This window comes from Rhineura floridana, chromosome 7 (genome assembly GCF_030035675.1).
Source record: "Rhineura floridana isolate rRhiFlo1 chromosome 7, rRhiFlo1.hap2, whole genome shotgun sequence".
Lineage (NCBI taxonomy): Eukaryota > Metazoa > Chordata > Lepidosauria > Squamata > Rhineuridae > Rhineura > Rhineura floridana.
Window position 1 is genome coordinate 243,355 of NC_084486.1, and position 23,306 is coordinate 266,660.

General features: G+C 41.9%; 1 protein-coding gene across 4 annotated transcripts in view; it reads left to right on the top strand.

Annotated features, from left to right (window-relative positions):
* The first annotated feature begins 2,645 nt into the window (after positions 1-2,645).
* Positions 2,646-23,306, top strand: part of MYOZ1 (myozenin 1) — a 44,379-nt gene continuing 23,718 nt past the window's right edge. Inside the window, exons 1-3 of one of the 4 annotated variants that reach the window (XM_061634608.1) lie at positions 2,646-2,832; positions 16,331-16,441; positions 17,812-17,894. In XM_061634608.1, coding sequence (XP_061490592.1) covers positions 17,819-17,894 — 76 coding nt within the window. In that variant the 5' untranslated portion in view covers positions 2,646-2,832; positions 16,331-16,441; positions 17,812-17,818. The remainder of the gene's footprint in view (positions 2,833-16,330; positions 16,442-17,811; positions 17,895-23,306) is intronic. The other 3 variants (XM_061634609.1, XM_061634607.1, XM_061634611.1) reach the window with 3 other exon arrangements.

A 23,306-nucleotide genomic window follows, 5' to 3' on the forward strand; every position in this document is an offset into this window, starting at 1 on the left:
AACGTGTCTTAGTGCTGGTCCATACATTCAAAACTGCCCAACTGTCACTGCTGGCTCTTCAAGGCAAATAACTGTGTCAGGAATAAGACCTTGCAGGCAAGCATGCATAAGAGGAACTACTCTCACTTAGGCAAAGTCCTAGCAGAAGGCACTGGCCCTTTAACTAGCCAGGTGGCAGCACTCAGTGGGAGGGGCCTCCAGTCAACAACTACCTAGACCTGCTTTAAAGCTCAGCTAGTTGGTCCAGGACCTTGCTGAGACAACTTGGGTGTTCAGCAATATTGTGTATGGTACTGAACCCACACCTTGGAACTTCGGACTTCCCATTGCTTGTACTTTCACCCCTCCTCATGCTGGGCATCTCTGTGGATCACAATACGGCCTGACCTGGAATCCTTCATTGTCCTTCAAAGTCCGGAGATGCCAAAAGGCTGCCTGGGTGGGTGGAGTTCTATGAGATGTAGAGCTTAATGGTACATCATAGCTCAGTGAACCATTCAGTCTGGAGCCTCAAAAGCTCACCACATGGAGCAGCCACACAAACATCCAAGGGTTTTCCATTTCTAGCCTTGACAACACCCAACACCCACATGGAGAAGCCCCCTGAGATAACTCATGTGTGAGAAGGGTGCTCTAGGCTTATACCTGATAGCAAGGAGACTGAAGGCCTACTTGGGTGGGTTTTCTCCTTCAGAAAAGGAAGGTGAATGGGTCCTCTGCATGATTAGGGGTTGATGTTCAACAGCTCATACATTCTTGTATATGCTATGGTAATGAGGTTGCTTGCATGGGGTAAACAGGCACTCTGCTCTCAGGCAGCTGATCAGAACCCAGCAGTACAGGACCTGGGAAACTTCCCAAAGAATCAAGATCAGAAATAGTCCAATCAGATCCCAGATCTTTGTTCTTGATTACTTCCAGAGCCCTGCCCTAGGGACAGAAAGGGACACTGCTCTGGCTTGGAGCTGTGTATGGTAGTGCTGGCCTTGAATTATGCCTTTTGCTCCTCCAATAGGAACTTTAAGGGGACTGAACAGTTCTGGGTGATTGTTGAGTCAGACTCATCACCTGAAAGATTTGAATTGCTTATCTCAGGTTCAGAGATGGATGTGAGGTGACCAAATGTGAAAGATGACAGGGCTCTTGGAACATTAATAACTATTAAATTATTAAAGGTGCAGGAACCCTGAACTCTTTTGCAACTGGCCACCCTGGTTCAGGAGGAGAACTCAGTTTCTTCAAAGAGATCTGCAGAGAGTTTTCCCCAGATTATATTTCTGATAGATTGAGGGGCCTGGAGACTTCTCCAAGTTTAAGATTATGTCAGAGGTTTTCAGTAACAGAGGGGTCAGGGACTGGGTCACAACAACGCTGAGTTTAAGAGAGAGTAAAAGCTCCTGGTGTCACATAACCCAAGCTGGAATTGCAGGAGTTACCAATACTAAACTAATTTTCAGGCTATTATTTCTAATCAAATCCCTTGAATATGACTACCTCAGCTGACCAGATCTACCATTGAACAATTCCAATGCACCACACCCAGTCCTATGACCTTGGCATTTTCCACTTTTGTTTGACATCTCTTGTGCTGCCCTAAGTTCTTCTCAGGGTGCCTCCAGACTGTCAGTATTTTTCAAGAGGGATTCAAGCACATACTGAACCAGCAAATGTAGGTTTGCACAATTAAAGTGGATTAATTCACTCTGCCACCCTAGCACAACAAATCTATTTTAAAAAAGAAATTGACTATGGAAAGTGAAATGTTTTTTAAAGTGTGGGATGTATGTGTGACTAACAGGGAAACACATAAAGGCTCATTGTTGTCTAACTTCCCCGCAAACAAATGGTCAGAACAAATGCTCAGAACAGACCAGATGTACTCTAACCTCTGTGTAAGCTTTGAGCAAGCAAACCAGGATAAATGCTCAATAAACAGGTCATCAGGAGGAGTCCACTACACAGTCCCTCTTTCCACCAGACGTCCAGACATGTATTCCTCTCAGGATCACTTCATACCTTACTTTACCTCTTAGATGCTTTCTAAATGGAGAGGCAATTTATAAATCCTAAAAGTAAATTTAAAAGAACTGTAATGTTCCTGTCTGCCACAAGTAGTCATACCTGTGTTGGTAAACATATGTAAATTGAAATGTAAAGTGTCTGTTTTCTTCCTATTTCACATGCTGGGGAGTTGGAACAAGTACCTTGAGGCAGCATAGAGTATTGGGATCTTATTCCTCTTCTGTGTTCTCCTCTGAGTTCCAGAACCTTTCCCTGTCCATTCGTCTCACATAGCTGCCTGCCTAGTTCTGCAGAACTGCACGCCCTGCCACCGCCCCTCCCCATCCACTTACAGCACAGTGTACTTAAATGCATGATTGCAAACATATATAATTCGTTTAACTTTTATGCAGGAATCAACACTTACACAGAGAGACTACAGTTGGGCATCTGCAGAAGGAGCGTGATGTACAGACCTGGTCCCTCCTTGGTATCTGGCCCCAGGTTGAGGTAGCTGGTGTGGGTGTGCTGAGGTACACTTTTCCCTCTTCCCAGCTTTGCCTGTGCTGGTGCTATCTGAGACTCTTGGACTCTGAGATCCTGTTGACTATTAATAACTACAGGATGTCTGTGTGAGCAGAGTCTCCAAGAGTCAAATTCACAGCACTCCACATCAGCACTTTGTGCTGTGCAGACCCCAAGCAGGGAGTGTGTGGGCCCTGGATAACCAGGGGGTCAAGAGCTACTACACAAACGAAGAACGCCAGAGACACCAAGCTCAGCTCTTGATACTGGAGGCTCCGTGGAGTGGCCTGTCTATGTGTGCCTAAGGTGAGTGCCTCCATGTAGTGATGATGAGCTAGAAAAGGTAGCTAACAATGACAAGATTTTAAGAGAAAGAAAGGAACAATTTATAGCAAATGTGCTTTGCATTCCAGCATGTTGCCTGGTAGTGGGGTGGAGAATTAAGGGCACTTGCACCTGTAGGCCTCTACCTACGATCCTTTTCCTCCCTAAATGTTCCCTAAACCATTCAATCAAGCAGGGTCCCTTCCCTACATCAGAAAATCAAAATCCCACTGAAGTCTCACTTTTGGGAACAATGAATGTTACAGGGATTCCCTAAGGTCCCTTTTTCTTAAAATGATCCACTCAAAACTTTCACTGCCAGCACTGAAAGCTTCAGCAGTCTTAGGTTACTGGCCAGGACATTCTGGAAGCCTGCCAACTCACTCCTGCTCCTTTCTTGACCTTACCGAATGTCAAAATAGATCAGATCTTTCTCTTGGACTTACCCCAATATATCCCACAGGAGGTGATTTCCTCCCATGTTTTCCCACTTACTAACGTATCCCATTAATTGCTAGTATAGCAGAAATTCCCTCCCATTCCCCATGTGGTCAGGTAGTTCTGTCATTGCCTTGTCAGTAAATTCTCCTCCTCTTGTCTATAACTGGAGCAGCTGTCCAGGGTCTTGCAAAAGTATTCATACAGTGCATTTTATTGGCACATCTATTGCCCTTGATTTGGAGATACGCACTTGGCAGCTACATAACATGGACTTCACATTTGTTGGATGGATCTCTTTTAGAAAGAAGGCTTGGAAATCAGTAATCAACTCCATTCCAGAAAGCATTTTGTTGAACTGTAGAGACCTCATTTGCTCTGGCCAAGGTGCTACACAGTAAAGGGTCAGCCTTCACATTTCATCTCAGAACTGTTCAAAATGGAATAAAAATACTGTAAAAAACAGTTAGTTTGAGATGGAGAAGCTCTAGCCTGGCTTGAACTCTTGAGCTTGAATGAGGAATTATTGGGTGAAATGTTGTGTTTTGTCTTATGCGAGGAGAATAATACTGTCTTTTGCCCTTGAAATCTAAGAATAATGAAAGAAAAATCTTGCAATTGATCACAAATCCTCTGTTTAATGTCTGCAATTCTGTACTTCTAATCAGACAGTAGGGAACAGATGGCAGAAACAGCAGAATTTAGATGTCCAGCTAGCTGATTTCTTCTTCTGCTTTAAATAGAAGGTGCAATCAGCTCCCTGGACATCTAAATTCTGCCAGTTATGCCATCTATTAGAGATGTTCTACCTATTTTATTGTGGCTGAAAATTTGGGATGTAAATGCCAGATCTCTTATACACAATTGTGGAAGCAAAACTGGAATTTCAAATGTTGTTTTATTTTATTTTTTAACACTTCCACAACCTTAACCGTAATACTGGAAAGCAAATGAAGGTAACAAATTGATCTTCTGAATTCCTTGTCACAGACATGAACACATATTCCTCAACTTGTCAAAGGGAAAAATTGGGAGTCCAAAGAGTGAATTGGGTATCCACTGTTCCCACCCTAACTTAGATTGGAGCTTAAATCTGAATAAATATAAAATATGGACACCCTAATCTTAAGGATTGTGAAGTCAAATGATACTTCTATGCTTTTGTTCTTTCTAGTGTAAAGAATATGTACACTAACAAAAACAAAAGTAATGGAAGGGATTTTCCTGCACAGTTTCTGATAAAAAGTCATTCTGAATTTTGAAGAGATTGTCCCCCATCTACAACCAACCTGTAAAGTGTACAACAAAATACAACAGCAAGGTTGGGTAATTCTCAGTATTTTGCATTGATTACAACATATACCTGCCTTGTATTAATGTGATTCATATGTAAATATATCCATTTCTTTCTGCTGTTTCAAGAACCTTATCATCCTCAAAGGAAGAATATAGTATACTGAGACCAGAGTAGCTTAGACATAAAAGGCAAGGAAATCAGAGAACACCACTGGTGAGATTCTGAGAGACAGATACATAAGAAAGTTTCAATTTCCAGTGAATGTTTGCAATGCTTATGATTTGGGGGCAATAATATCCTTACTTTAATGGAGAAAACCCTGTTACATGACACCCATTATCTTACTAATATGATGGCCTCTTGCTGCATGGAAGATGCACAGTCTCTGATAGCATGTGAAAAATACAGAAATCTTGGTTTGTGATGGCTGGAAGGTTCACAAAAATAGTTGCCTTCCAGGTATGAAGCTGGCCAGTCTCTTTAGATGTCTAGGCAGCCTTATAGGGAGCAATGCTAATAGACCTGTAGAAGTGTGGGTACCAATGGCATAGGGAAATGTCAGAGATATGTCCTGGATGCTAAATTTAGGCTGTTAGGTAAGAAAGGAAAACTTGGGACCTCCATGGTAACTTTTTCTAAAAATACCTTATCTCAAATAGGAATAGTAAAGCAGCAGAGGTTCTGCTTATGAATGTATTGACAAGAAACTAGTATTTCTTACAAGCAGATTTTATCTGCTGTTAAGAAAGGCATAGCCTGTAGAAGGAAGGGCTTACAGAGCTACAATGAATTTAGGCTGTTACCTGTAATGACACCAGGAAGGAATGTTTATTTCCTTACTATTATAGACAATTTTCAAGATATATCTACACTTACCTCCTTAAAGAGAAAAATGAAGTGTTACAAAAGTTACAGAGGCTGCGACCCTACCTTCCAGTGCATCTGCTCCCACGAGTGATACATGCCCTGGTCTCCTCCCGCTTAGACTACTGTAATGCACTCTATGTGGGGTTACCCTTGAAAACGGTCCGGAAATTACAACTGGTACAGAATGCGGCGGCACGCTTGATTAAGCATAGCCATCGCTGTGACCATATCACTCCGGTGTTAGTAGACCTACACTGGCTACCAGTTGTTTACCGGGCCCAATTCAAGGTGTTGGTGTTGACCTTTAAAACCCTATACGATTTCGGCCCAGTTTATCTGAAGGACCACCTCCAGCATCACCAATTATGCCGCCAGACGAGATCAGCCACACAAGACCTCCTCTCGGTCCCACCAGTCAAAACAGCATTTTTTGCAGACCAGAGAGAGGGCATTCTCGATTGTGGCCCCCACCCTCTGAAATTCCCTTCCTTTTGACCTCTGACATGCCTCCTCCCTGATGGGTTTTCACCGAGCCTTAAAGACCTGGCTATTCAGGCAGGCCTACAGGATTTCTGGGGTGGATTAGTTTTATGATGTATTAATTGAAGGCTGGTTTTAGATTAACTACTGATTGTGGCTTTTTGATTTGTATATTGTATTTTACTATGTTATTGTACGTCGCCTAGAGTGTCCATTAATTCGGACAGATAGGCGACTCACAAGTAAAATTTTATTATTATTATTATTATTAAAGAGTATGTGGCCAGAGTGAGCAATAAATTTGGGAGAAAGCCTAAGACTCTATGCACAGACAATGGTGATGAATACACAGGGAAAGATACTGAAGAATACCTAAAAGAACAAGGCATTAAACATGAAAAAACAATTCCTTATACCCCAGAACAAAATGGAGCGTCAGAACACTGTTAGAGTATGCTTCTCGATGCTGGATTGCAAAATAAATATTGGGAGGAAGCAATCATGACAGCCACTTGCAAAACAGATTATCCACTAAATGCAGAGAAGCAACACAATTTGAACTGTGGAATGGAACCAAACCAAGTGTAAGGTATATTAGAGTGTTTGGATCTAAGGTCTATGCTTACATTCCCAAAGAAATGAGAGTCAAGCTAGACTGAAGAAGTGAAGAACGCATATTGGTTGGCTATGAATTGGGCTGCAAAGGCTACAGAATACTTGATCCTACCACAGAAACAATCAAGATGTGTAGTATTGCATATTTCGATGAGAGACAAAGACCAAATACCAGTAAAATGTTAGAAATCAAGCTAGGCATACCAACAGAAGAAACAGTGCAGCAGTCACAGCAAGAAGAGGCTGTGACCTTTGAAACTTCAAGTGAACCAAGCAAACAGGAGGTGCAAGAGTTGATCAAGAGATGGGATGTTCAAGCAGACCCAACAAAGGGATGCCACCCAATAGACTGTCTCTTCTAACCAGGACACCAGTACAGGACACCAAAGCCCTCCAATTGGCGTGACATTGAAGGAATGCCAGATACTGAGACAGACAAATGGCTGCAAGCTGCTGGAGAAGAAATAGAATCACTTCAAAAGAACAAAGCATGGACTCTTACAGAGCTACAAACAGGGAGAAAGACCATTGGATATAAATGGGTCTTTCCAACTAAGCAAGGTGCAGAAGAGGATATCCAGCACTATAAAGCTAGGCTAGTTGCTAAGGGATAATCCCGAAAGTACAGTGAAGATTATTATGAACCTTTTGCACCTGTGGTCAAACACACTTCTACAAGGGCACTCCTCAGTATTGCTACCTCAAGGAAGATGCAGGTTCAACACCTAGATGTAAAGATAGTCTTCCTATATGGAGACATTGAGGAAGATATATATTTGCAGCAACCCCAGGGTTTGAAGAACCTGGGAAAGAAGGAGTGGTTTGAAAGCTTCAGAAAAGCATTTAAGGCCTGAAGCAAGCCACTAAGGCCTGGAATGACAAACTAAATCAACTACTACTTAAGGAGGGGTTCATACAAAGAAAGGCTGACCCCTGCCTATGTTTGAGATTCAAGAATAATAGATGGAAGTTCATCTTGACCTATGTGGACGATTTGGTCTTATGTCACCAAGACCAGGAAGATAGTGATGAAATCTTGAAAAATCTTAACAAGGAAATAGAAGTGAAAGATCAGGGAGACATCTCTTACAGTCTTGGAATCCTGATGGAAAGGGGAGAAAATGGAAGCTTCTTCATTAATGAGAAAGAAAAGATAATGGACCTAATAGAACACCTTGGGATGACAGAAGCCAATGTAGCAGAAACACCAATGGAAGTAGGCTTCTTTAAAGACAATGAGACCAAGGAACCACTGCAAGACAACAGTCAGTACAGGACAGCAATTGGAAAGCTCCTGTACATATCAACTGTAAGAAGACTGGATATGGCAGCAGCAGTTGGGATACTGTGCAGAAAAGTTAATACACCAACAAAGATAGATTCGACTGCAGTCAAGAGGATAGGAATATATCTAAAGGGAACTGCAGATCTGAAATTGATGCTACCTGCAAACTGTAATCCCAGACTGATGGGCTATATGGATGCAAACTGGGCTGAAGACAGAAAAGACCAAAAGTCCACTACTGGGAATCTGTTCTATTATGGAGGAGGAGTCATCAGTTGGACTAGTAAGAAACAGTCAGTTGTAGCCCTTTCCTCTATAGAAGCAGAATACATATCTGCAGCACAAGCATGTCAAGCAGCAACCTGGTTACACAGACTACCCTTAGACTTTGGAATCAATGAACCAAAGCCAACTAGAATGCATTAAGACAACAAGTGCTGTATTTTGCTCTCCCAATCAGAAAGGGTGACACCACAAACAAAGCACATTGATACTGAGTACCACTGCATGAGAGATGTACAACAGAAAGGGCTCATTGAGCTGAAGTACTGCCCAACAGAAGAAATGGTGGCAGATGTTCTTACCAAGCCACTGCCCAGACAGCATTTTCAGGATCTTTGTGAAGTGATGGGAGTAGCGAGTAGGAGTGGGAGACAATGAGAAGGGTGTTGGAAGTTTCACTTCAATCAGTGCATTGTTGCCGTGATCATATCACTCCATTATTAATAGATCTTCACTGGTTACCAGTTGTCTACCGGGCCCAATTCAAAGTGCTGGTATTAACCTTTAAAGCCCTTATACGATTTTGGCCCAGTTTATCTGAAGGAGCGCCTCCAGCATCACCAATTATGCCGCCTGACAAGATCAGCCACACAAGACCTTTTCTCGATCCCACCAGTTAAAACAGCTAGGCTGGTGCGGACCAGAGAGAGGTCATTTTCGATTGTGGCCCCCACCCTCTGGAACTCCCTTCCTTTAGACCTCCGCCATGCCCCCTCCTTGATGGCTTTCCGCCGATCCTTGAAGACCTGGCTGGTCAGGCAGGCCTATGGGGTTTCTGGGGTGGGTTAGTTTTTAATGCTGTTCATTATATGTAAGAGTGGGTAGTTTAATTATTGAACGTTGTTGTTATGGTTTTATATTGTATTTTATCCTGATATTGTACGTCGCCTAGAGTGGCCGTTAATTCGGCCAGATAGGCGACTCAAAAATAAAATTTTATTATTTATTATTGTCTCGCTGTGTGCTCTGAATCTATTGACCATTAGGGGCAATAGATACAGTTAGTCAGTTGAAAGAACCCCTGCTTGAATTCTCTCCTTGTTACTTTCCTCAGGTTTAAGCGTGCCCTTCTGATTGGTTAGACTGATATTCTCAGGGCTATCATCACTTCCAGTTCTTCCTTCTTCTTTCCACAATTGTCTCTCTTCCTGCCTTTTGAATTCAGCTAGTGTAGATGACTATGCTTTCCTATCTATGTGTACTTTCTTAAATAAAATGTGTTTATTTTTGTTTAAGGTAAACACCACTCTCTTTCCTATTTTATATCTCCAATGAACTTTGCTGCATGAAGCAACTCTCTTCAGTAGTTACTGAGGGGAGGGGACAGAACACACAGCTTGGAAACATTCTGTCAAGGTCCACCCTCTAGTGTGGGAGGGAAACAATGAAAAACTAGTTGTTTTAATTTTCTTTATTTTCTTAATGTGATTTATTTAATTTATTTTTAAGTGGGCAAGCCCATCCAAAAGTCACTCTGTGTGTACCTTTGTGTGCCAATTGTGCACACATAAGAATTGGATTTTAGTTACCCATTTACCAGCTATCACCCCCATCATTGTTAAAAAACAGTGTCAAAGAAAAGCCCCATAAAAAATAATCTTTTTCTGTTGCCATATAGATATGACCTTTTTAAAAAAAAATTGAAGAAAGTATGGCTAGCTTTAACAGTGTCAGATGATAAAATCTGATATGTGAATTAAGAAATAACTAGTCATCAAATTAGGTTTCTGCCATACAGCATGCTGTATTTACTTATTTAAAACATTGTCAAGCAGACAGTATATGTGGAACATTTATATAGCTCAGTGTATCGGGATTTCAATCTAAACAGCAAATTCACCGTAGCATCTTCTGCCTGGAAGTCTAATAAAGAAGCTGTACATTGTCTATGAAGGTAAGAATATGCCCTCTCTCTCTCAGGGACATGTCATGTTATCACATTGTTTGTTTTGGCTTTACATTCTAAATCTGCAACTTGTGCAATTATCTTACTGAATAAAATCTCCTCCGTAGCCAATTTATCACCCAGTTTCTTTTGATGTTCTACTGCATCCTTTTGTATCTTATCCTAATTTACAAATTAAGTTTCCATAGCATCCATTATTTCCCATTTTTTCATTCCATCTTCAGCTTGCTTACCTAATATGTCAGTCTCTTTTATTTACTTATTTGCTTACTTTGAGTGCGGTTCTACACTTGAGACACATCACCTGAGCAATTTTATGCTCTGTAAGACCCTGCAATGCCAACAGAACATAAGGTGACTGACACCAGAGGAACCTTATACTGCTGGATTATTCCTGTATTTTACTGCAAAATACTGAATATTATGTTCCAGAACAGTATTTTGGAATTAAATTCGGTTTTATACTCCGGCATAAATAGGAATTACAGGGTCTGGCAAAGGTGCTTGGGAAAACTTGAAAAACTGATGCTTTAAAGTAGAAGACTCCCATATAGGTATAATAATGCCCACCTTCACTGCTGAGCCCTGATACTTGTTTTCTTACATGTACATGGCTCCCGAACTATGGAATGGTTTACCCGATGAGGTGTGCCTGGCGCCGACGCTGCTATCTTTTCGGCGCCAGGTGAAAACCTTTTTATATTCCCAGGCATTTTAATGCATATTATTATATGTATTGTTGTATTTTGCTACTGTTTGATTATTTTTGTTTACCTTTGTTGGTTTGATTCTATTGTTTTATTGTATTTATATATTCCTGATTGCTTTATTTTATGTACACTGCCCAGAGAGCCCTTGGGCTTAGGGCGGTATATAAATAAAATAAAATAAATAAATAAATAAAATAAATATCCTCCCTTTCTTCTAAGATGGAACCAAAGCCAGTGTACATATGATTTCCAGAAGCTCACCCATCCAGGCACTAACTACACCCAGACTTTCAGTAAGGTGGGTACATTATGTGCCCTCAGACCATAACCTGGTACTGAAAATGGCTTCTGGAGTTCAGTCCTATATGTATCATTATTCCATTAGGGTGAGGAATAGGCAGTGCAATGATTTTTCTTTGTATTTAGTGCAATAGTATCATACACCAGTTTGCTATAGCACAACTGGAATGTGATAGAATAATAGAATTGTAGAGTTGGAAGGAGCCTATAAAGCCATCAAATCCAACCCCTTCCTCAATGCAGGAATCCAAATTAAAGCATATCTGACAAGCGGCTGTCCAGCTGCCTCTTGAATGCCTCCAGTGTTGGACAGCCCACCTCCTCCCCAGGAAATTAGTTTCATTGTCACACCGCTCTAACAGTTTGGGTGTTTTTTCTGATGTTCAGTAGAAACCTGGCTTCCTGCAACTTGAGCCCATTATTCTGTGTCCTGCACTCTTGGACAATCAAGAAGAGATCCTGGCCTTCCTCTGTGTGGCAACCTTTCAAGTACTTGAAGAGCGCTATCATATCTCTCCTCAAGGGTAAACATGCCCAGTTCTTTCTTTCTGTCCTCGTAGAGCTTTGCTTCCAGTCCCCTGATCATCCTTGTTGCCCTCCTCTGAACCTGTTACAGTTTCTCTGATCCTTCTTAAAGTGGTATGCAGTACTCAAGATGAGGCCTAACCATTGCTGAATGGAGGGGAACTAATACTTCACATGACTTGGGAACTATACTTCTGTCAATGCAGCCTAAAATAGCATTTGCCTTTTTTGCAGCCACATCACAGTGTTGACTCATATTCAGCTTGTGATCAACTATAATCCCAAGATCCTTCTCACATGTCATATTGCTGAGCCAAGTATACCCTATTTTATAACTGTGCATTTGGTTTCTTTTTCCTAGGTGTAGAACTTTACACTTATCCCTGTTAAATTTTATTCTGTTGTTTTCAGCCCAATGCTACAGCCTATCAAGATCCCTTTGAATTTTGTTTCTGTCTTCCAGGGTATTAGCTATCCCAATTTTGTACCATCTGCAAATTTGATAAGCATTCCCTGTTTCTCCTCATCCAAGTCATTAATAAAAATGTTGAAGAGCACTGGGTCCAGGACCAAGCCCTGAGATACCCCACTTGTTACCTCCTCCCAGTTTGAGAACCATTGATAAGCACTCTTTGAGAACGATTCTGTAGCCAACTGTGGATCCACCTGAGAGTTGTTCCATCCAGCCCACATTTAGCTAGCTTGCTAATCAGAATATCATGGGATACTTTGTCAAAAGCTTTGCTGAAGTTGAAATATATTATGTCCACAGCATTCCCACAGTCTAACAGGGAGGTTACCCGATCAAAAAATGAGATAAGATTAGTGTGGTAGGATTCAATATTGTTGAAGGAGGCTGTGATAAGACCTTTGTTAAAGAAGCCTTTGTTAGTTCCTGTGGATTTTAACAACTTCCACCCAGTCTCTAATCTCCCCTTTTTGGGCAAGGCAATTGAGAAGATAGTGGTTGCTCAGCTCCAAGTTTTCCTGGATGAATTGGACTATCTGGACCCTTTTCAATCAGGCTTCAGGCCTGGTCATGGGACAGAGACTGCCTTGGTTGCCCTGCTTGATGACCTGCACTGGGCATCAGACAGGGGGAGTGCATCCCTGTTGGTGCTGCTGGACCTCTGAGCAGCCTTCGATATGATCAACCATGGTATTCTTCTGGGCCGTCTAGCTGGGATGGGATTGGGAGGCACTGTTTTACGGTGGCTCCAGTCCTACCTGATGGATAGGACCCAGAAAGTGGTACTGGGAGCTAAGCTGGCATGTCCCATTCTTCTATGCCCAACATGTAAACTTCCAGAATCACAGGTTTCTTTGGCTGTATTTGCATGCATAGTTTCAAAATATTCCAAATGCAAAAGTCCATTTTTCAATTTTGCAGTACAACATACTTCTCCTTGATCTAAAACTTGGCAAACTTTGTCACTTAAATGCAGTTCACCTCCAAGCTCCATTATTTTAGTGGCACTGATTAAATTATCTTTAAATGCTGCAACAAATAGGCAGTTTTTCCGTTCAAGCTCTCTGGTGCCCTCTGGCATTTTGCAAATCAGCACCACTGTGCCTATTCCTTGAGAACGAAACACATCTCCTGATGGTTATTACGTTCTGTGTATGGGGGCTAAGGTTCTTAAACAATTTGTTATCATTTATTAAATTGTGGTACAAATGGTGTTAATTAAAAATCTGGTTTTATAATCATCATTCTTTCCCTCAGATACATGGTGACTGGAATGCTTCACTTTAGTCTGGTCATGTGTTTTTCTTTCAGCTTGCCTTTGTTTACAATCAACTCTTTGTCCTGTCTCTCTTCTAAGACAGTCTCTTTGAAGGTGATTAGGAGATTTGCATTTGAAGCAACTCTTCCTTTGTTTGTCTGTGCCCTGCTGTAGCTTCGGCTTATCTCGCTATCCTGCCTTTGGTTGCTGTTTCTGCCCACAGTAAAATTTGCTTTTTCGGACAGAATTTGTTCCTCTCTTTATACTTCTGATCTTTCAGATATGCCATAATCTGATCCATATTCTGATCTGTCTGTTCTAGTATGCAAGCAGTCACTTGGTGACATTCATTTGGAAAGGCCAGCAAAATAACTGTTTGTAAATTTTCAGCCAACGATCTCCCACATCTTTCTAATTCTCGGAGCAGATCTTGCAAATCTTTCCAGATGTGTATTCAGATCTTCTCTGTCAGACTGTTTCAGAGTGTACAGCAACTTATAGAGAAACAACACATGGTTTTTAGATTTTCTGTGATAAAAATTTTCAAGCTTTTCCCATATTACTTTAGCATTCCCTACAGTCCATGCAAACATTTAGTGCCTCATCTAATAAAGCAGAAATAAGAAGAGACTTCACTTTGGCATGCTTATGCTTCCAGGATGCAGCGACTGCTTCATCTGTTGCTGAGAGTTCAGGATCAGTCAGGACTCCATGAAGATTCTTCCCTTCCAGAAGTGCCGTCATTCTAAGACTCCAAATTGCATAATTGTCCTTCTCCAGCCTTGGGATGCTTGTCTTAAGTGTTGATTCTTCAGCTATGGTTTCCTATCTTTTGTTCTGCTTTTCTTTTCTCTAACCTAAAGTCTCCTTTTGATATCTTTTGTAAATCACACACGGTACTTAGCCTTTTTAGTTTTTGGGCACAACTTGCAATTCAGTTTTGTTTACTGGGCTGCCATAACCCTTTGTTATGGAAATATGTATATTCAGAGATAGCAGTCTGATCTGCATGTGTGCCAGTATGTGTATTTACCTTAGAAGCAGGCTTTTACCCTGCATTTAGAACACTGAGACTTAAAACTGAGTAAAATAAGAAAAGCTATTTTATTTATAGAAATACATAGTAGATAGGAAAGGCATACCTAGTTCTATCCAACTAAGTTGGAGATGCAATGCCCAGACTTGTGTCTCAGGAGAGAGAACAAAGACAAAGATGTCTCCTCTCTCTTCTGACAGTCAAAGAAAAAGACAAAGGAAGGAGGGGCAGGTCAGCTTCCCTGAGCATATCAGTTGACAACTGAAGGAAGTTAGGTAGAGAAGAGCACAGGAAAAGGTAGGCAAGCCTAGCCAGCTGGAGGACCCTAACTCTATCTTCCTTCTGAAATACAAACAAAAGAACCCAAACAGGAGTTGCTCTTGCTCGACTTCCAATATACTCAAAGTAAATGTTTCAAGGATTGCAACATTATAGCCCATTCCAATGCATGCTTACCAAGAAGTAAATCTGACTACATTCAATGGGGCTTACTACCCAGTAAGTATATATCACATTAGCAACTGGAGGAAAATTGTCGAAAAACTCTGACAATACAAATGATATTTCATGCAACTGGTCTTTTTTTGGGGGGGGGGCTCCACCCTAAAGCATTTTAGCATGTGTTTTTAAATTGCTTTTTGTGTTTTAAAATTTGTATATTTTTTATTGCTTTTAATTGCTGTAAACCGCCCAGAGAGCTTCAGCTATGGGGCGGTATATAAATTTAATAAATAAATAAATAAAGCATTACCTAGAAAACCTCTTGGATTGGTACCTTACTCTCTTGGAGCAATCATTCCTATATCACTGCGGAGCAACATTCATTCATCAGTTTGCAGTTCCTGATTTTCAACAAAATTCTTTTAAAAAATGAATTAATATCTTCCTAGCCTTTAAAAAATTCTTAAAATCACTGGCAGTGCAATCTTTCACATGTCTAATCAGCAATAAGTCCCACTGAGTTCAATGGAGCTCACTCCCAGAAGGACCAAGTGCAGCAGACCATGCCCTACATGGACAAACACAAAAAGGATGTGTGTATGGGAGAGAGAGAGAGAGAGAGAGAGAGAGAATAGCTAACTCTCTTTCCTTCTTTGGTAACAGGATCCCAGCCCAGCAGCGCAAAAAAAGGGGGGGAGATGTGTGCCAAAGCCAAAGCCAGGAGTTAAGGAGGGAAAGAAAGAAAAACTAAGTTGGGGGGAGTGTGTGTGTAGTTTCATCTAGCTGGATGTTTCTGTTGGGGTGTGTGTGATGTTACTGTAAGTCTTTTGCCTGCTGATCTTAGGCTGGCAATGCTACATTCAGTGCAAGACCAGGCACTGTATTTCAGATGGAGGGGGTCAAAAGTGATTTAAGATTTACAGCAATTCTGTTCAGATGATCACGCTGGGATAAACTGGTACCTTACAAAGCCCTATGCAGCTTAACTAGGATACCTGAAAGATCATCTTACCCCCTATATGCCCAGTTGATCACTGTACTTTACAGGTGAGGGCTTCCCACAGATACCATCTTATCAGGAGGTCCGTTCTGCACAACGTAGGAAGTGGACCTGTAGTGTTGTGGCACCAACACTTAGGAATTAGCTCTCCTTAAGTATTAGACAGGTGCCGTCTCTGTTATCTTTTCGTCTCCTACTGAAGACCTTCCTCTTTTAACAAGCCTTTTAAGTAGAGACCTTATCACAGTCTGTGTTTGTGCTGGAATTGCTTTTTAAGTTGTTAAAGTTGTTTTTTAAAGATGTTTTTAAAATGTATTGTTTTAATATGTTTTTAAAGATGTATTGTTTTAGTATGTTTTAAAGTCTTTTGTTTTTAAGATGTTTTAGAATGCTTTTAGTGTTTTTGTTTGCCACCCTAAGCTCCTTCTGGGAGGAAGGACAGGATATAAATTTAAATAAATAAATAAATAAATAAAAAATTAAATAGTTTAAAATCAAGCACTGTATTCATTTGTTGTAGTTATTGATTAGTCATATTAACTACAACATTTTTTTCTTTTTCATTTTTGAGTGAAGAGGATTTGAAATTCTCACTCAGCCATGAAGCTTATTTGGTGCCCTTGGGCCAGTCACTATCTCTTAGCCTAACCTACCACACAGACTTGTTGTAAAGATACAGAAGGTGAGAAAAGGCTGCAAAGGGCGACTTAGAATTTACGTCATAGCCATCAGATTTTGCTTCCCTTAATCAAAGTGATGCATCTTTATAAAGGAAGGGACATATTTTCTTTCTCTACCCCCTACCCCCCCCATTAGTACACCTCTAGGCTTCAACCAACTGGCATGATTACTGTGTGTTTACTTTAGATGCATGCATAAGTCCCAATTGTATTCAAGTATGTTTACTCCCAGGTTGGTGTGTACAAGGGGACCTCTCACCATGAACCTTCCTCTGCCCCTTCCTCACAAGAAAGCCTAGGCTATAATCCTGTACCCACTTCCCTGAAAGTAAGTCCCATTAAACACAAAGAGACTTGCTTCTGAGTGGGATTTTTTAACATCCACCCACCTTTACTGTGTGGTAGAATCTGCAGAAAATAACTTATAAGAAGTAGCTGGTCTCAAATGGTGATTACAAGAAGACAGAAGCCACTAGCTACGTACAGGGGAGTGAAGAAACAGTAGCTCTATAGGACCCTGGGGATTCCTGGTGTCCAAACAACTCATCAATCACAGAGACTGAAAACTTATTTTTATTGTATAATCTTAGATTATATAATCTTAGTTGGTGTGAGAGGGTGTGGCGTGACTATCATGAAGGGATCCTGTAGTACTGGATCCGGCTTAGAATTGTCCCTTAGGGTTTGATAAAGACATATTACTGGCTTAGGGTGTTGTTCAGAAGCCTTTAGGTCCTCTAACAATTCCAGGGTTTCTGAAGCAATTAGTGCTTCATGGCCAAACAAAGTAGTTAACAGATGTTTTAACTGCACATATTGCCAGTTTGCAGCTGGTGGAATGGAGTGTGCTTCCCTCAAACTGGAAAAGAGGAGAAATTCATCAGTCGATTTAAGGTAGATACACCTCCATCAACCCATTTCCCCAAAGGAAAGGTTTCCACCTTTTCTCAATCTAGGGTTACACCAAAGAATTTGTTTATCATGTATGTATGGATTAAGCCCCAATTTTTGTGCCAACCTGTCCATGTCTCAGGAGTCACCACCACAGTTAACAAATTCACAGCACATTTCCGGTGTTTAAACCCCAACACTGCCCATCCACTCAATGGAGCAGGATAATAGGATTCAAGGGCATCCCACAGGGGCATGCAATGTTGGGGGTTGGCACCAATAGGGACTGGCTGCCAGCAGAAACATTTCCACACCAGGAAAGGCAAAGCTACCTTCTGTAGTTGGCAGTCACAGTTTCTGAAATGAAAATCTTGGGGAAGTTGTGCCCCACAAAAAGTTGCAGAAAAGATTATTAAGGCACTTAAAGGGATCTAACCTAACACGAATCAGAATTAATTTCCACTCTTCTATTCTCATACAGAAACAGCATGCCTCTTGCAGGAACCCCAGCTCCCCTCAAGAAGAGAAAGCCTACTAAACTCATTTTAGAACTAACCCAAGAAGGTAAGATATATGTGCACCTGAACGTAGCCACCACCCCTCTCTGAACTTCCTCTCTGGTATGTCTCTGTATTGTCTGCAGAGTGTCATGCAGACAAAGGGGAGTCAGGAGTGATCATGTTATGGCCGACATAGAAGGACCATATCGGACAGGTTCTTCTTTCCAGAATATTCAAAGAGCCAAAAGGCTGGCCCCAACAGCCAAACTTATGTGATGCTCATTCATATGCCATTTGTCCCCAAGTTTTTTTTTCTTTACAAAATGCACCCATAGGCTACAATCTGAAGCAGAAGAATGACATGGGGGGGGAGGAGCTTCTTTACCTTTCTCCCCAATTGCCCCCCAAGGGGGAAATATGGGTAGTCATGCCCCTCACTGTCACTGAGAGCTCCAGCAGCAAAAGTTATTTTTCTAGATTTACACTAACATGGCTGGAGTCTGAAAAGAAGTTAATAGTTTAATCATTTTGCTTTGGTTAGTAAACAGAGACTTACGGCCTCATTTTCAATCTCTAGTTCTTTGATGCTAGCACTGACACAAATTTTAGGATCAGGGTGGCCCTAAAACATACGCAGGGTTCAAATCCTGCTAGTAAGTAAAACAGTCTGGACTGTTATAACTGGATTCATCCCATTTCCATACAGCAGAAACGTCAATAAAATTATTCCTGTTATCATCATTATGGACTCCTGTTGAAGTAGCAACAGCTGAATCTCATGCAGCCTCATATACAACTACAGCTGTTGCTGTTAACACAAGATGCCACGAGAGGCAACAAAGTTTGGTGGCTAACATTGCGTTCTGCTGGGATCTATATGATCCTGGATGACAGGGCTCTCACATATCAGAATTCCTGGTGTGCATAATCTGCCTGCTTTTGTTTGGATTAGAGTGGAAATCATACACACATAAACAGAGACTAAGCATTCTGCCATCAGAAGTGCAAGTGTTGTGCCCATCAACACATGATTGTGTAAAACATCTGTTCTGACAATGACTCCTAGAGATCAGTCTTTTTGTCCTGTCTTTTGACACATGAGATCTGCTATAAACAGTGCAAGTGAACATGGTCGGGATTCAGTTCTCCACCCTAGAGAAAAAGGAAAAGAGGACAACAGGTCAGAGTAAAGTAATTTTAGTTTGTAAGCTAGCCTGATGCTCCTGGTACTGTTATTGCTTCTCAAAGCTACCACTGATTTTGTTGATGTGATCTGAATTATATTGTCATTAACGTGAGAAAGAGCCATTTGTCTGTGGTATCTGGTTATGTGTTGCTGATTGTAAATATGGGTTATGTGGTAGGGTGAGTGGAATAAAATACTGGACATGTTCAAAACTGAATGGTGCTTCCTGAGCAGGACAGATAGAAGTAAATGTCATCAAGACTATAAATGTTGCATCAGGGTTAGCCAAGGACAACTGCAGGATGGTTCCATTCTTCTACTGAAGGGCCATCTCTGCCCTGGGCCTGTTGCCATCCAGGGCAGAACATCCTCTTTGCATCCTCTGATCACCTCCAGCTTATGGCTCGAGTTTGGCTGGTGGCAGCTTCTGTGCTCCTCTTCCTTTCTAGCTCTCAGGGTATCTCACTCCCCTCTACTTCCTCCTCGTTCCGCAATCTCCTCCTTGTCCTCATTCCCCCAACCCCCCATCCTCCCCTTTCCCAACTGTGCCCATTCCTTCTTATAGCCCGGATCCAGAGCTTCCACCTTCCTCCTTTCCTTCCTCCTGTCATTCCAATTGTTCTGGGCCTGCCAGTGATCCTCATTCCCTCGGCTTAAGCATCCTGCTCCCTCTGTGGTTGGTCTATCCCTTGTCTCAACCTCTTGTGGCCCTCCAGTTGCTCCCCTACACCACTTCTCCTGGTTTGTATCCTGGCCACATTTCTCTGGGAGGAAAACAACATACAATTGTTGAGAACAGAGCAGATAAGAAATCCTTGTCTGCCATTTCCCCCTTAGTGCAAAGTTCTTAGAAGATCATAAAAACTGCTTTTGGTATGAGAGGTGCCGGAGGATTGGAGATGGGCAAACGTCGTCCCGCTCTTTAAAAAGGGTAAAAAAGAAGATCCGGGGAATTACAGGCCGGTCAGTCTGACTTCAATACCGGGAAAGATATTAGAACGGATAATAAAAGAGTCCATTGGCAACTATCTAGATGACAATGCTGTGATTAGAAGGAGCCAGCATGGGTTTGTCAAGAAAAAATCCTGTCAAACTAATCTCATCTCTTTTTTTGATCGGGTCACTAGCTTAGTAGATGGTGGAAATGCTGTAAATGTCATCTATCTAGATTTCAGCAAAGCGTTTGACAAAGTCCCCACAACCTTTTGATTAGCAAACTAGTCAAATGCGGACTACATGGAAATACTGTCAGGTGGATTCACAACTGGTTGGAAAACCGTACTCAAAGAGTGGTCGTCGGTGGCTCTGCTTCAGACTGGAAGGAGGTCTCGAGTGGAGTGCCACAGGGATCTGTCCTGGGGCCGATACTCTTCAACATTTTTATCAATGACTTAGACGATGGGGTGGAGGGAAGCCTTATGAAGTTGGCGGATGATACGAAACTGGGAGGGATAGCTAACACAATGGAAGACAGGAATAAAATCCACAGGGACCTGGATAGACTAGAAAATTGGGCTGAAATTAATAAAATGACATTCAATAAAGACAAATGCAGGATTCTGCATTTAGGCCACAAAAACAAAATGCACGGGTACAGGATGGGAAATACCCGGCTTAGCAGTAGTGCGTGTGAGAAGGACCTTGGAATTGTAGTGGATCGCAAGTTGAACATGACCCAGCAGTGTGATGCTGCGGCAAAAAAGGCAAACGCGGTTTTGGGCTGCATAAACAGAGCTATAGTTTCTAGGTCGAAGGAAGTAATAGTCCCACTATATTCTGCATTGGTCAGGCCTCATCTGGAATACTGCGTTCAGTTCTGGGCGCCTCATTTTAAGAAAGATATATACACAAGTTAGAGCAGGTCCAGAAGAGGGCGACGAGGATGATAGCCGGTATGGAGAACAAGTCTTATGAGGAAAGGTTGAAGGAACTTGGCATGTTCAGTCTGGTGAAGAGAAGGCTGAGGGGTGACATGATTGCACTCTTTAAGTACCTGAAGGGCTGTCACATAGAGGAGGGTACAGATTTGTTCTCTGCTGCCCCAGAGGGTAGGACTAGGTCTAATGGTTTTAAGTTGCAGGAGTGTAGATTCAGATTGGACATTAGAAGGAACTTCTTGACAGTAAGGGCGGTTCGGCAATGGAACTGACTGCCTAGGGAGGTGGTGGGATCCCCTTCACTGGATGTCTTCAAGCAGAGGCTGGACAGCTATCTGCGGGAGATGCTCTAGCTGTGGATTTCCTGCTGTGAGCAGGGGGTTGGACTCGATGGCCTATAAGGCCCCTTCCAACTCTATGATTCTATGATATGTGGCTTTTCTGGTCATACTTCCTCCATGTAACAAATATGGCTGGGAAAAGGATGATGCCATGCTGCTTGTTACATGTAAGAATACTCAGTGTGACATAATTAATAGAGGAATTTTTACAGGGCAAGATCGAGGCTTCTTTGGTCCTTTTGGCGATTTGTAATAAGATGGTGGCCATTCATGACCACTATTTGTTTCACCCATTTATATCTTTCCTTTAACAATAATTTTCCAAGGTAGCTGACCTCTCCCCCCCAATGCAATAATAAAACTATAACTAAAACAAGATTAATAAAATAAAAGCACACCAGCATAGTAATATATACCTGAGCCAGGAGCAAACTATATATGAAAAACCTTGTAACATAAAGAACATCTTCAGAATCTATTTTAAAATAAGGAGATGTGTGGCTTGGAAGAGCTCCCCAAGAAGAGAATTCCAGCATTGTAGAGCCACTATCAAAATATTCCTACCCCTGGTGCCTATTCTCATTTTTGCTAATAGCGGGTCAGAGAGCAGGGCCTCAGGAGTTTATCTTAAGGGCTCAGGTAGGTTCATATTGGTGTAGGAGGCCCTTCAATAATCTGGCCCTAGTCTTTAAAATGGTAAAACCAGCACTCAACATTGAGCACAGAAATGGATTGTTAATCAGAATCATTGATACAAAATCAATAACTGCCTTGTTACTCCCAGCAGTCTAGGGGGCATTTTTTGAACCAGCTGCAGTTTCCAGACTATCTTTAAAGCAGCTCCATGTAGAGGGCATCATAGTAATCCAATCCAGATGTAACCAGTGCCCAGTGGAAGCTGGTCCATTTGGGTGAACTGGGCACTGCCCCTCAGCTTCTGTCTGTTCTCAGTCAGCCCCCACCTGCTTCTTACAACCAGTTCAAGGAGTGGCACCGCCTCTTAGCTTCTTCCTCCTTACTCTCAATATTGTCCTTCAAGAACTCAGCTGGGAGGAAGATGGAGACAGAACTAAAATTAGTTGGCTGTGCCTGTCATCAGCTTTAGCTCCATTTACTGTTGGTCTCCCTCCCTTCCACCCCACCAGTCCCAATAGGAACCACTGCCAGTGTACATGTAATCAAGGGTAGGTCCATCTTCAGATAGGGTTGTAGCTGGCAAATGGCATCCCTAGCCATCACCTGAACATCCATAAACAACACCAGGTCCGAGAGAATCCCCTAAACTCTGAACCTGATTCTTCAGGATTCAATCCAAAATAGATTGCATACCTCCATTCAGATCAATACAACTCCCAACTAACAATATCTCCATCTTATCTGGATCATGCTTCAGCTCCCCCCCTCCACTAGAACATTATTTAACTATTTCCCTGGGTATTAGCCGATGTAAAAGAAGTAGAAGTCAGTATCACAAGGCATCAGCATAGTGGCGGTGACCCTTCAATCCAAACTCCTAGACAACTTCTCCCAGTCATTTAGATGAACATCCCATTTAGATGTTAAAGAATATGAGGGACAAACATGTCAAAAGCCATGGGATGGAACAATAGTTCCCAACCACCACCTTTTGGAAATTCTAGGAAGGGCCAGCTCCACCATAACACTGTGCCTTCAAGCTTCACTCTATCAGAGTGAGTCAGAAGAAGACCATGCTCTATGTTACCAAAAGCGATTGAAAGGTCCAAGACAATCAAAAGGATTGCAACCTGTCTGTCTATCTTTTCGTTCAGGCCACTCACTGGGACAACGAAGGTGATTTCAGTCCCAAAGCCAGCCAGAAACAGGACAGGAACAGATCTAAATTCCAATTATCATTCAGAATTATCTGGAGAAACTATCATGTGCTCCACTACCTTGCCCCAAAACAGCAAATTAGATACCAGACGGTAGTTCAAATCCATCAGATTTCAAAGTAGATTTCTTTAAAAGGCTGCAAGGACCATAACTTATCTCAAGAGAGTCATTAGCTACCCACTTAAACAAGCAAACTCATTTAGCTTTTATTATTCGGG